The sequence below is a fragment of the Eubalaena glacialis genome, chromosome 11 (genome assembly GCF_028564815.1).
Source record: "Eubalaena glacialis isolate mEubGla1 chromosome 11, mEubGla1.1.hap2.+ XY, whole genome shotgun sequence".
In the NCBI taxonomy this organism is placed as follows: domain Eukaryota; kingdom Metazoa; phylum Chordata; class Mammalia; order Artiodactyla; family Balaenidae; genus Eubalaena; species Eubalaena glacialis.
In genome coordinates, this window is record NC_083726.1 from 98,413,900 (window position 1) to 98,426,840 (window position 12,941).

The 12,941-nt window shown below is 37.3% G+C and overlaps 1 protein-coding gene across 6 annotated transcripts in view; it reads left to right on the top strand.

Annotated features, from left to right (window-relative positions):
- C2CD5 (C2 calcium dependent domain containing 5) overlaps nucleotides 1-12,941 on the top strand; it is an 81,115-nt gene that overhangs the window by 807 nt on the left and 67,367 nt on the right. For all 6 annotated transcript variants that reach the window (XM_061204486.1, XM_061204489.1, XM_061204490.1 and 3 more), the window contains exons 3-5: nucleotides 9,905-9,991; nucleotides 11,393-11,564; nucleotides 12,844-12,939. In XM_061204486.1, coding sequence (XP_061060469.1) covers nucleotides 9,905-9,991; nucleotides 11,393-11,564; nucleotides 12,844-12,939 — 355 coding nt within the window. The remainder of the gene's footprint in view (nucleotides 1-9,904; nucleotides 9,992-11,392; nucleotides 11,565-12,843; nucleotides 12,940-12,941) is intronic.

The window sequence follows — 12,941 nt, forward strand, 5'->3', positions numbered from 1 at the left end:
TGCTACGGTGATGGAGATGATGTTTAAGAATGTAGATACCGCCCGTTATGGGCACTGGGGGAGCTGCAAGGCGATCTCCTCTTTAACATAGTATTTTCTGAATCATCAGTGTGAGTTCTAAGACCCAAGTGCAACACTTTCCTTCTCTCGTATAGACTGGTAGGTCGAGGAGCTGTTTCAGGGTGATTTAGTGCCTTGTGGTAGGAAGCCAATTAAGTGCCATGGATTTAAATTGCAAAATTGCTTTTTAAATCTAATGATTAGTTTAAAACTCATGCTAGTTAGCACAGGCCCCGGAAAGTAATAATCCAGAGAAAGAAGCCAAGTAAGATTGTAATAAAAATTGTCACGGTGAGCCAGAGCATTAGAACGATAATCGTTTGGGCTGTTAATGCTTAGAGTTGATAGATACATGATAATATACAGCCTGATTTCATATCAATATAAAATACTGTTGATGTTCCCTAAAGATTCTCTGACCTAATCAGACATTGCCATTACAGTTCTCAGGCTCAACTTCATTTTTATGTGAGAAACAGTTACTGGGTGTGTTCTTGGGCCAGATGATAGGTCATGGGGATACACAGATTGCCAAAGCCTAGTCTTTGCTTTCCAGTATCTCAGAGACTGACCCACACAGTTTAGGTTAATAAATAATAGCTAATATGTAGTGAGTCTCATTATTGCCAGGTCTGTGCTAAGTTTTTTTCAATTCTTAGTCCTTATAACAGTCCTGCTATTGTATTATTTTCCCATATTGTAATTGAAGTACCTGAAAGACGCAAGTTTTTTGTTTGTTTTTTTTTAATTTTGTCATCAAGGTACCCAAGAGGTGCAGTGGGTACACAGAAGACTTTTTTTGTTTTATTTAAAATTAATTAATTAATTAATTTATTTATTTTTGGCTGTGTTGGGTCCTCGCTTCTGTGCGAGGGCTTTCTCCAGTTGCGGCAAGTGGGGGCCAGTCTTCATCGCGGTGCGCGGGCCTTTTCACTGTCGCGGCCTCTCTTGTTGCGGAGTACAGGCTCCAGACGCGCAGGCTCAGTAGTTGTGGCTCACGGGCCTAGTTGCTCCGTGGCATGTGGGATCTTCCCAGACCAGGGCTCGAACCCGTATCCCCTGCATTGGCAGGCAGATTCTCAACCACTGCGCCACCAGGGAAGCCCCTGTTTGTTTGTTTGTTTTAATATCACATGGACTTTTGTTTCCAAGCAGTATATACATGTAATCAATCAAAACATATCTGAAAGGAACCATGAAACCTGAGAACTGCTATGGGAACTTGCTGGTAGATAGGAACCTAGCAAATTCAGGAACCACGGGAAAATGTTTTGAGATAACATTTGCGTTGTCAACCTCTATTGACTGTTTTCACAATTAAAAATATTTTATAACTTAAAAAAAAAGCCTAGGAACAGTAAATAATTTGCCCAAGGTCCCTTAACCTTGTAAATCTCCAAAGCCTAGTGGTCTGTTAATCCACCGTGCAAATACTGCCTCTCCAGACAAGATGATGAGTGTTTCTGTAGACTGTGGAAGCTTAATTCTGTCTCTGAAGGTTTAAGGAGGCTTCCTAAAAAAAGTGACATTTGAACTGGGCCTTGTAGGGTACCCAGGATTTTACCAAGCAGAGGGAACATCAGAGGCACAGGGTGGGATACACGGTGTGTTAGGAAACCATCTTAGTTTGGGATGTGTCTGGAGTCAAAGCCGATGTGTGCGTAGTGGAGGTTGTGAGGGATAAGGCTGGGAAGGTAGGTTGGCGCCAGCGCCCTTTTCTGTGTTTTTTGTAAATAGAGGGTAAACGGGGGAAGTTCTTCAAGCAGAAATGAAGTAAGATCATGTTTGGATTAGGTTGTTTCTTTGTAGAATGACTTGAATGGTGATGTTATCGATGGACTGGATAGATGAGAGATGAGGCAAGGAGATCAGTTAAGAAGGTGGTAAAATTACCCAGACAATATGTGCACGTTTAGAATGGCAGTGGGAATGGATTAAAGGGGAAAGATTTGAGGGACATTTCTTAGGTAAAATTCTCAGGCCTTGGTAACAAATGGCTTTTGCTGGTGAGGGAGGGGTTGGATTCAAGGGTGACTCATTAATTCCTTCTTTCAACAAATAGTTACTGAGTGTCTGCTCTTTGCCAAGCCCCATGCTAGTCACCGATCTAGCTGATGCATATGTGATGGTGAACAAAATAGACTTGGTTCCTGTTTTTATGGAGTTTATATTTTGGTGGGAGAGCCAGACATTAAAAAGTAAAGAAAGAGTACATTTATTTATTTATATTTTTATTTTTTATTTATTGGCCCTGTTGGATCTTCGTTGCTGTGCGCGGGCTTTCGCTAGTTGTGGCGAGCGGGGGCTACTCTTCATCGTGGTGCACGGGCTTCTCATTGCAGTGGCTTCTCTTGTTGCGGAGCATGGGCTCTAGGGAGCGCGGGCTTCACTATCAGTAGTTGTGGCTCGTGGGCTCTATAGAGTGCAGGGCTCAGCAGTTGTGGTGCACGGGCTTAGTTGCTCCGCAGCACCTGGGATCTTCCTGGACCAGGGATCGAACCCGTTTCCCCTGCATTGGCAGGCGGATTCTTAACCACTGCGCCACCAGGGAAGTCCCAAGAGTACATTTATAATTACAAGTTGTGATGAGTGCCATGAAAGAAAACGATAGAAAGAGAATCTCAGGAACTTTAGGTTGAATTATCAGGGGAGGCCTCCGAGGAAGTGCCAGTTAGGCAGAGACCTGTGGACGAAAAGGAGCTAGCTGCTTTTCACACAGGAGGAGCTGTGTTTGTGTGTGTGTGTGTGTGTGTGTGTGTGTGTGTCTGTCTGTCTGTCTGTGTAGGGGAGGGGCCGGGCAAAAGAGGCTAGAGGATAGGAGAGTCTCAGCAGAGGGAAGATCCTGAGGGTTTGCTTTGTTTTAGGAAGTGAAGGAAGATGTGTGTGCTGGCATGTAGTAAGTGAAGGGGAGAGTGCTGTAAGGTAACGTTGGAGAGTTAATCAGGGAGCCAGTTGTGCAGGATGCTAGAGGCCATGACTGAAGGTTGGATTTTATTCTCAGTTCAGAGGGAAGAAGCACTTGTTGAGATGAGCACTCTTGTTGCTGTTTGGAGAATGGACTGCAGAGGGGAAAGAGCTGAAGCAGGCAACTAGTTAGGAGATTCCATTATAGTTCAAAAAAGAGGCAGTGAGGGTCAAGGTGATGGTTTTGCTAGTAGAAGTGGATGGATTCCAGATATGCTTTGAAGATAGACAGTAGAGGATTTGTTGGTAGACTGGAGTAGGGATCAGGGAAAGGGAGACTGAAAGGTGATTCCTAGCTTTCTGGAGTCACTGGGGCAATTTTCTCAGTCTCCATAGGGTTGAGAGAGATTGAGTGGGTTGAGAATCAACTTCCATTTGGGCATGTTAAATTTGAGATGTCTTTGGTTCCTTTAATTGGAGTTGTCAAGGAGAAAGTTGGATTTGTGAGTATGGTGTTTTGAAGAGAGGTATGAGTTAAAAATAAGCTCACACAGGCCAGTGCTTCTCAACTCTGTGAGACCCGGTCCTGCCTTTATATAGCAGGTATTTTGAAATCTTCCCTCTACTATCTTGGCATGATATCTATAGCTAATATAACCTACCTATGCCCACAGTTTAAAAAAAATCAATATAATGCTCTAACTGTAATATGATAGAGAAATAAAAGTATTTTTTAACGTGTTTCAATATGGAAGTGCTTGTTAATGACCACAGAAGACATGAAGTAATCAGGTTGCGCCCATGATATTTACTGAGCCTTTGTATATATCAGATACTATACTGGCTGTTGTACAGCATGCTGGGGATAGAGCAGTGAGCAAAATGAAAGTTTCTGTAGTCACGGAACTTAGGTTCTAGTGGAAGGAAGGAGTTAATCAAAAAAATAGTTAAGTAAGAGATAAAGTATGCTAGATGGTGAGAAGCTCCCCATGTGGAGAAAATAAAGCAGAATTCAGGATAGGAAGTACCTCACCTCCATGTAAAATCACGTGAACATGACTGCTCCTCTCACAGAGTGAGACAGTTGTGTAGTTTTGGCATCTCGGATGGGCCTTCACTGCCATTGGTTATCTGATTTCCCAAAATACACTATAGTCAACTCATGGGAAAGAGAGTTGTCCATTAATTTTCACAGTGGTTGCATTTCTTGACAGTTAAAGTGTATTAAAACCCATCATAATATTCTGTCTATAAACCTGAGTTAGGGTCTAGGTAGGTTTTTCGCCCATGTGGCTATCTGGTGTGGATATTTGAAAGTCATGACATGAGACAAGTCTTCATTGTTGGGGACTGTCTCTTGAATTGCAGGACAGCATCTCTGGCCTTCCTTACTAAATACTATTATTATTCGTCCCCAAAACGAAACTTTTGAAATTTAGAAATTATTCGTTCCTAAATTTGCAAAGTTTCTCTAGAAGTTGGTTCTGTCCCTTTTGCAAACCATTGACTTAGGGGAGAGAAGAGGGAGCGAGAAGAGGGATGGATCCTTGAATGAACATGACATTAAGAATTTATTAGAGGTGGAGGACTAGGGGAAGGAAACTGAGATTGTTAGCCAATGGGTGGGAGAAAAATCTGGAAAGTAATGTCTCAGAAGGCAAGGGAGGAAGTTTCTAGAAAGAGGAAATCCTCAACTGTCAGATGGCACTGAGAGGTCAAGTAAGGGGACAGAGAAATCATTGGATTGGACAACATAAGGATGTTAAGGGTCCTGGCTTGAGGAGTGACAAGGACGGAAGCCCATACTGTAGAGATTTAGAGGGTTAAAGTACACGGGAGTAAGGAAATAGGAGAGGCATGAATAGGCAATTGTTTCAGGAAATATGGCTGTGAAGGGAGAGGAGAAATAATGTGGTATTTGGGGGGAGTATGCAGCTTTTAGTACTTAAAATAAGTTGGAAGGTATTAGAACATACTTGTGTGCTAATAGGAATAACCCAGCAGAAAGGGAAAGATTAATGCAGGAAAAAAGGGATAATGAAGGATTACAATATAATAAAGGGATAAATCTTGTGATATGGACTCTAAGTACCATATAAGCTCATAGGAAAGGGACATAATGAAGCCCGAGCTGGTGATGAGAAATCTTTGTGCTGGGCTTGAAAGATGGTGCCATTTCCATAGGCAGAGAGGAAAAGGGGGCATTTTTTGGATGAAGAGGATAAACGATAAAAGCAAAAGGATGGAATATAGCACATGTAATTGAAGGGAGGGTTCTTGTTGAATAGAAGTGGGAAATAAAATTTGGCTGGGTAGAGAGGATGTGGATTACTAAGTGGTCTGAAAACGATGGGGAGAAGTCTGTACAGCAGATGCTCTCTTAACCAGTTTCTACTAACTGCCTCATTACAGTGCCCAGTGCTCTGCATTTCTGCCATAAACACATTCTTGAATACCCCATACCGTTAGATTATACTCCAGTGTGCCTGCTTCTCCCATCAGTTGGCTGATATGCTTTACCAAGAGGCAGTTGCGTTTATTCCCTAACCTATTTATGCCAACACTATTTGTTATTGTTATTTATTTAAATCTTATACAAATCAGTGAAATAAGTGGGATAATGAAGTTGATAATGCTGTGTAAAGCATTATGGATACAGTTGCTAAAAATTGTTCTTGAATTAGATGAAGATTGTAAAGAATCTAGGATTCTCTATCCATAGTTATTTTACCAGTGATTTTAAGTTTTACCACATTTTAAAGAAACCCAGACTGGCAAACACAGATGATATGTTATGAGTGTGGTTTATGCAAAAAAGATGACACAGAACTGTCAACAGTGGACCCTTACTCAAAGAAGAGGCTTCAGTCTTACGATAAAAGATAGAGGAATGAATATTTATTTATATGTTTTATTTGAAAATGTTTACTGTTTGTATCATTTTTAATGATTATCTGATCTAACCAGATTATTTGATTGACTAATCAGATATTGGTCCTGATTGCGTTGGGGTTGAGGGAATTTCTACTATATATGATGTGAGGAGTTTAGGAAGTCAGTGAAGACCAAGTAGTACTTAAGGATGATTATTGTGGGAATCTCCAGGATGAACAGGATGGGATTCTGTACAAGGGGAGTATTAATCAAAATATATCCCAATATTAATGTGCATGTTACAAACTGTTCCGCTAAACTACATTATCATTTTGTTTATCCAGGAGCCTTTGAGGGAACAGGGAGAGGAAAAGAAATTAATATTTAATGAGCATTTTCTACCAGACATTTTGCTAAGTCTCTACATACATTATCCTGTTTAATGCTTACAGCAACTCCCCTTTTCAGAGGAGGAAGCAGCTTTAAATAACAGGTTAAATAACTTTCTCAAGGTAATTTAGCTAATGAGTGGGGAAAGAGACTGCGTTTACCTTACTAGGGAATCTTGTTAAAATCCCTGATGTTCTTTAACTAAATTGTAAGGCATTCATTTAATTGCTGAATAATAAAATCTCCTTCGAATTAAATAAGGCCAAATGAACTCTGATTCTTCTTTAGTAGAAGGGGAATCACCACAATGTTGGCAGAACATACACTCTAGCCTTTTTCTTCTTCTAAAATCTTGTCTTTTGCTTGTTTGTTTAGTATAGTGTGGGGACTATCAGATTTTTACTATATCTAGAACGGACAGTTGACCAAAAAAAAAAAAAAAAAAAAAAAATCACAGTATAGCACTACATTATAATGGGACAAAACTGAAGAGGGCTCTGAAATCATAGCTTAAGAAATGATATGCTGTTTTTGGCAATTGAGCCAAAATCCTTAAGTACATTTGGCTTTTGAATGGTTTTGAATGCTTTTATGAATCCTAACGACATTTTACTTCAAATAAAGCAGTTTTTAGGTAAATTAAACGATAAGTATTTCTTTGATATTTTGAATATTCAAATGTAATGAAAACTAGATAGGTAAATGAGCAGATTTCTTCCCAGGTTTCTTTTTCCTTGTTTCATTTCTTTAACATTTGTGATTTAAAAGTAAAAAAAAAAAAAAAATTATGCAAGTAATACAGTTGGCCCTTCGTATCCCTGGGTTCTACTTCCTCGGATTCAACCAACTGCAGGTAGGAAATATTTGGGAAAAAATTCCAGAAAGTTCCAAAAAGCAAAACTGGAATTTGTTGTGTGTGGCCGCTATTTACGTAGTATTCACATGGAATTTACAACTATTTACATAGCATTTACATTGTGTTAGGTACTAAAGAGATGATTTAAAGTGTATGGGGGGTTGTGCATAGGTTATATGCAGGTACTGTGCCATTTTATATGAGGGACTTGAGCATCCATAGATTTGGGTATCTGTGGGGTGGGGGTGGGTGGGTGGGAGGAGTCCTGGAACCAATACCCGTGGGTACTGAGGGATGACCGTACATGAATAGCTCCTGTTAGAAAAGATTCAAATACTCAAGTAAAACTTGAAAGCCCCTTACTTCTTACTTACAACACTATACTGTGTTGTCTACACCCTTATCAGTCCCTTCTTCAGAGATAATTGCTATCACTTCTTTTGGCATGTATTCATCTACTCCTTCTCCCCTGCTTTAAAAAAAACAAAAAACTTTTACATATTTTTGAAAACAAATATAATCATACTTTTTATATTCTACTACTTGGTTTTTTCAGTTATTATGCCATTGACCTCGTCCCCTGACAGTACATGTAATCAACTGCATTCTTTAGTAGGGAGCATGTGATTTATTTAGTCATTTTCTTGTTGTCACTAGGTTTTTGTATATCTTTTGGGAAGGGGCCATATGTGAAAGTACTTCAGGATAAATTCCCAGCAGTGAATCCAGAATTTTATAACTGAATCAAAACAGTTTTTGCCATTTGAATTTTATTTTAATTTTTGATGTTCTTGAATTTTAAATAATCCATTTAAAAAATAGGTAATATATGTGCATGGCTCAAAATTCAAAAGGTACAGAATGAGTCAGCCTCTCATCGCCTTTCCTTTAACCGATCTGTCTTGTCGTTTAGTGGCCACTGTTAACATTTGTTGTGTATCCTTCCAGAAATAATCTGTGCATATATAGGCATATATCATATGCCTGCCTTATAACATTTTGTCATTTTTTTCCCTCCACAAAGAATGCCGTACACACTGCTCTGCAGTAGAGGGATGTATCTTGGACATTGTTCCATACTAGTGCACGGAGAACTGCTTCGATCTTCTGTATAGCACTGCATTGTGTGGCTTTCCCATACTTAATTTAGCCAGTTCCTGATTGATGGACTTCTAGGTTATTTCCAATCTTTTGCTACTATAATGCTGCTTATATATGTCATTGCGCACCTATGTATGAATATAAAGGGTGTAGGCATTTAAAATTTTGATAAGTGTTGTCAGACTGCACTTTGTGAAGATTGTTCTAATTTTCATTCACAGCAACAGAGTATGAGAGTGCCTCATTCACACTGTGTTTTCAAACTTTTTGATCTTTGCCAACCTGAGTAGTAAAAATGTTGGTTTAGTTTGATTTCTCTTAGTATGGATGAGGTTTTCAGCTTTTGATATACTTAAAAGACATCTATATTTCCATTTCTTTGAATTTCCTTTGTTTGGTTGGTTTGTTGATCTTTTTCTTATTGCTTTGTAGGAACTTGTTAGAAATTGAAGAAATTAGCTGTTTGTGACATATTTGGCAAATCCTTTTTCTCAGTTTCTTATTTATCTTTGACTTTATCGTATTCCTTACCATGCAGGAACTCATTATTTTTATGTAATTTCTTAAACCTTTTCAACCCTCTGACCAAACTGCCTAGGTACCAAATGGTTGGTATCATTCCTTGATAATTCAAATTGCATGATAAAATAACTAGAAAAATGTACAGAAGATAATAACTATAGGTTTGGGTATTTTGCTTTTAGAACATTTTCTGGACTGATTAAACATTAATATCTACAAATATAATACCAATAGTAGGGTTGTAGGTCAAGAAGGAAAGGAGATTTCATAGATTATCTGATTGAACCAGCATTTCCTAAGTGTCTACAACATGCAAAACTCTTTACTGGGTATCGGGATAAACCTTTAGTGAATTTTGAGGTTAGAAAAGATACTTCATGGTGATAACTGATAGAATTAGGGAAGAGCTTAGAGAGATCAAATTTAGGAAAGGTGAGACAATCTAGGAAGTAGTTTCTTAACTGTTTTGCTCTTAAGCTTCCTGACCGCTTCTCAAGTCCAGCCTGAGGTTTCACAATCTCCATTCTTTCTTAGAAGCAAGTCCCAGGGATTTAGCCTCCTTTCTGCCTTCTTCCTTTTCTTCTTATTTACGTTTGCATTTTGATTTAGTGTCTGCCAAGACTGGCTATGAAACGGTAGTCTCCCCATTCCAACCCCTTTTATTGTCCCTGAAGATAGAAACATAAAACCACCATAGTTTATTGCTGATCACTGTGTATGCACAGGTAAGGATTTAAAAAGTAACAAATACTGAGGAAGTGAGAAAATATGAGGATATGTTACTAAGTTCTTATAATAATGGGCTGTAGTTTTGGATTCCCTTGATGAGATGGTAAGAGTCAGCTGTCCTTTCTACCTTCTGATTATATTTTGCTGGTCCTCCACCCTTAAGACTTTCACCTTTTGTCTGAGCTCCTGTTTAGTGAAGGCCATGTGATTACTTTCTCCACACTGACATAATGGTCTGATTTTAATTTCCCTGTAGAGCTAGTCAAGCAGAACAGTGGGTGATCCCTTGTTCCAGGTGTAGTTTATAAACTTGCCTGGACCCATCCATACTTTCTTTCCTTTTGTCTCAGGGGACAGTTGTCTTTTTTCCCCTGCATGGTTAATCCTCCTATTGTTTAGCTGACGTTAAATTTTAATTTTATTCACATTTTTTATATTTTTATTTGAACTGTTCTTACTTGTTTTTAGGTAAAATTTGGTAACACCACCTTTAAAACAGATGTGTATCTCAAGTCCCTCAACCCTCAGTGGAACTCAGAATGGTTTAAATTTGAGGTAAGTTTTTAAATGTCAGCATTTTTGCATGTGTATTTTGAGGTGACCCTTTTTTCCCAGGAATGATTGGACTACGTTTTATTTCAGGTATAGTAGTTTTCCTACACCATAAAAATATTTCCTAAGAATATTGAGTTTTCAAAAAATTATGTTACAGTTCAGAAAATATCGTATATGAATAGGAGAACCCAGATTAAAAAGGTATTATATTATTATATAGTAATTTTCTCTGGATTTTAGCATATACCAAAAATCACTTAAGAATAATGTACAGATTAAACATTTTTTTGAATTGTGATAAAAATACATATCATAAATATTGCCATTTTAGCCATTTTTAAGTGTACAATACAGTAGCATTAATTGCATTCACATGCATACAATGTTGTGCAACCATCACCACTATTTCCAAAATTTTTTCATCACTCCAAAGAGAAAATACTCATTCAGCAACGACTCCCCATGCCCTCCTCTCTCCAGCCCCTCGTAGCCTCTAATCTACTTTCTGACTCTGAATTTGCCTATATAAGCATTTCATATAAGTAGAATCGTAAGTATTTGTCCTCTTGTGTATGGCGTCTTTTCACTTAGCATAATGTTTTCAAGGTTCATCCATGTTGTGTAGCATGTATCAGAATTTCATTCCTTTTTATGGCCGAATAATATTCCATTGTATGAATATACCATATTTTGTTTATCTATCTGTTGATGCACACTTGGGTTTGTTTCTGCCTTTTGGCTGTGGTGAATAATGCTGCAGTGAACACTGGTGTACCAGTATCTGTTTGACTCCCTGTTTTCAGTTCTTTTGGGTCTATACCTAGAAGTGGAATGGCTGAGTCACATGGTAATTTCTGTGTTTAGCTTTTTAAGGAACTGCCAAACTTTTCCACAGTGGTTGCACCATCTTACATTCCTACCAGCATGTATGAGAGTTTTGGTTTTTCCATATCCTTGTCAATACTTGTTATTTTATTTTATTTTTTTAAAAAATGTAACCCATCCTAGTAGGTCTGAAGTGGTATTCACAGTATAATTTTAATGTGCATTTTTATTATGAATGAGGTGAGTTTGACTTCCTATGGCTAAGGACCATCTGCATTCTTTTACTTTGAACTGTCTCATATTTAAACCACCTGAAGAAGGTATTTAGGTTTCGGAGGTTGACTTCACCAGACTTGATGACCAGTTTAATACAAAGAATGTAGATGTGAGGTGTTACCTAATCGGTTTTGATTTGCATTTCCCTAATGACTAATCTCTCTACCTTTGCTTAGAGATAAATCTATAAGGTTTCTTTTCCTGGAAATAAGTAATCTTTTACATTTGGTATATGTATACATTTATGGTAGTGAAGATTTTTAAATTATAAGATTTAATTTTTAAGATATACTTTTTTAGGTGGATGATGAAGATTTACAAGATGAACCTCTCCAGATCACAGTTCTTGACCATGATACATATAGTGCAAATGATGCCATTGGTAAAGTGTACATTGACATTGATCCTTTACTCTACAGTGAGGCTGCAACAGTCATCTCAGGATGGTTTCCAATTTATGATACCATTCACGGTAAGCAGTTCATTTTAAGAAAATAAGTCACAGTCTTTTAATTTATCCTTAAAGACTTTTGTGCTGTGCCTGGTATTTTTAAAATACGTATCTTCAAGAGATGTCTTCTCTTTTAATAGACATGTGGTAGTATGTATTGTTGGTAGGATTGTAACTTTTCTGACCATAATTTGAAATAATGCCTGCTAAATTTGTACAATATAGTAAGCAAATGCATCATTTGAAAATCATCTAATATTGCTACTCTGTTTCTAAAACACATTTTAAAATGAATAATCTTGAAACTTTTCTGCTTAGAAATTCTTGAAAGGAAAGAAAATTCTTCAAAGGCTTTTTGTTGCCTAAAGCAAAGTTCTCAAAGTATGGTCTGGGGACATCTGTGGGTCCATGAGATACTTTCACAGGCTCTGTGAAGTGAGATGAGAACTGTTTTCAGGATAATACTTATATGTCATTTGCCATTTTTAGTCTCACTTTCTTACAAGTTGTACAATGGAGTTTTCAGAGGTTTTATGATGTATGATGTTACCACACATTGAATGTAGAGCAGAAATTAAAATCTAACTATTTCATTAAGCTACACACTATAGAGATTGGCAAAAATGTAATGTAATGCCACTCTTATCACTAAAATATTTTTGTTTTTCAAAATAATTATTTTTATAACAAATGTTTATTTTGACATAAATCGATTTACTACTACTTTAAATTAAGTAATAAGTAAATATTTGTCTAAATTCTCAAATTAAATTTATAATATGGTAAATATTGAAGGTTTTGACCCACATAGAGAAAGACTCTTTGAGATCTTCAATAATTTTTGAGATTTTAGAGGGGTCCTGCAATCAAAAAGTCTGAGAACCACTAGCCTAAAAATATGTCATCTCTTTAAAATGGCAGATGGACCATTATGGGCATAAGGAACTGGCAGATGCTTCTGCCTACAGTCTTGCATTTTTCTCTCTATTTTACATTTTTGACCTGGCAATTCCATTGATAGTAGTTTAGTATAAGAAGATAAGATGTTTGATGAGATTTATGTGTATTATGACATTATTCATATACTCTATTATTTATTGATGTTTAAAATGGTAAAATAAATTGGAAAACAGGATTTACTTAAATAAATTAGAGCATCTATAGAATGAAAATAATTAGGAAACAAAGTTAGCATTGCTGTTATGATATGTTATTTTTAAATCATTAATTATTTGCCTGATTATTTAATTATACTTTATTTTCTTAAGGTAGAAACTTGTTTTTCCTTTTGAAATTATAGGTATCCGTGGGGAAATCAATGTAGTTGTCAAAGTAGACCTCTTCAATGACTTAAATCGATTTAGGCAGTCGTCATGTGGAGTCAAATTCTTTTGCAGT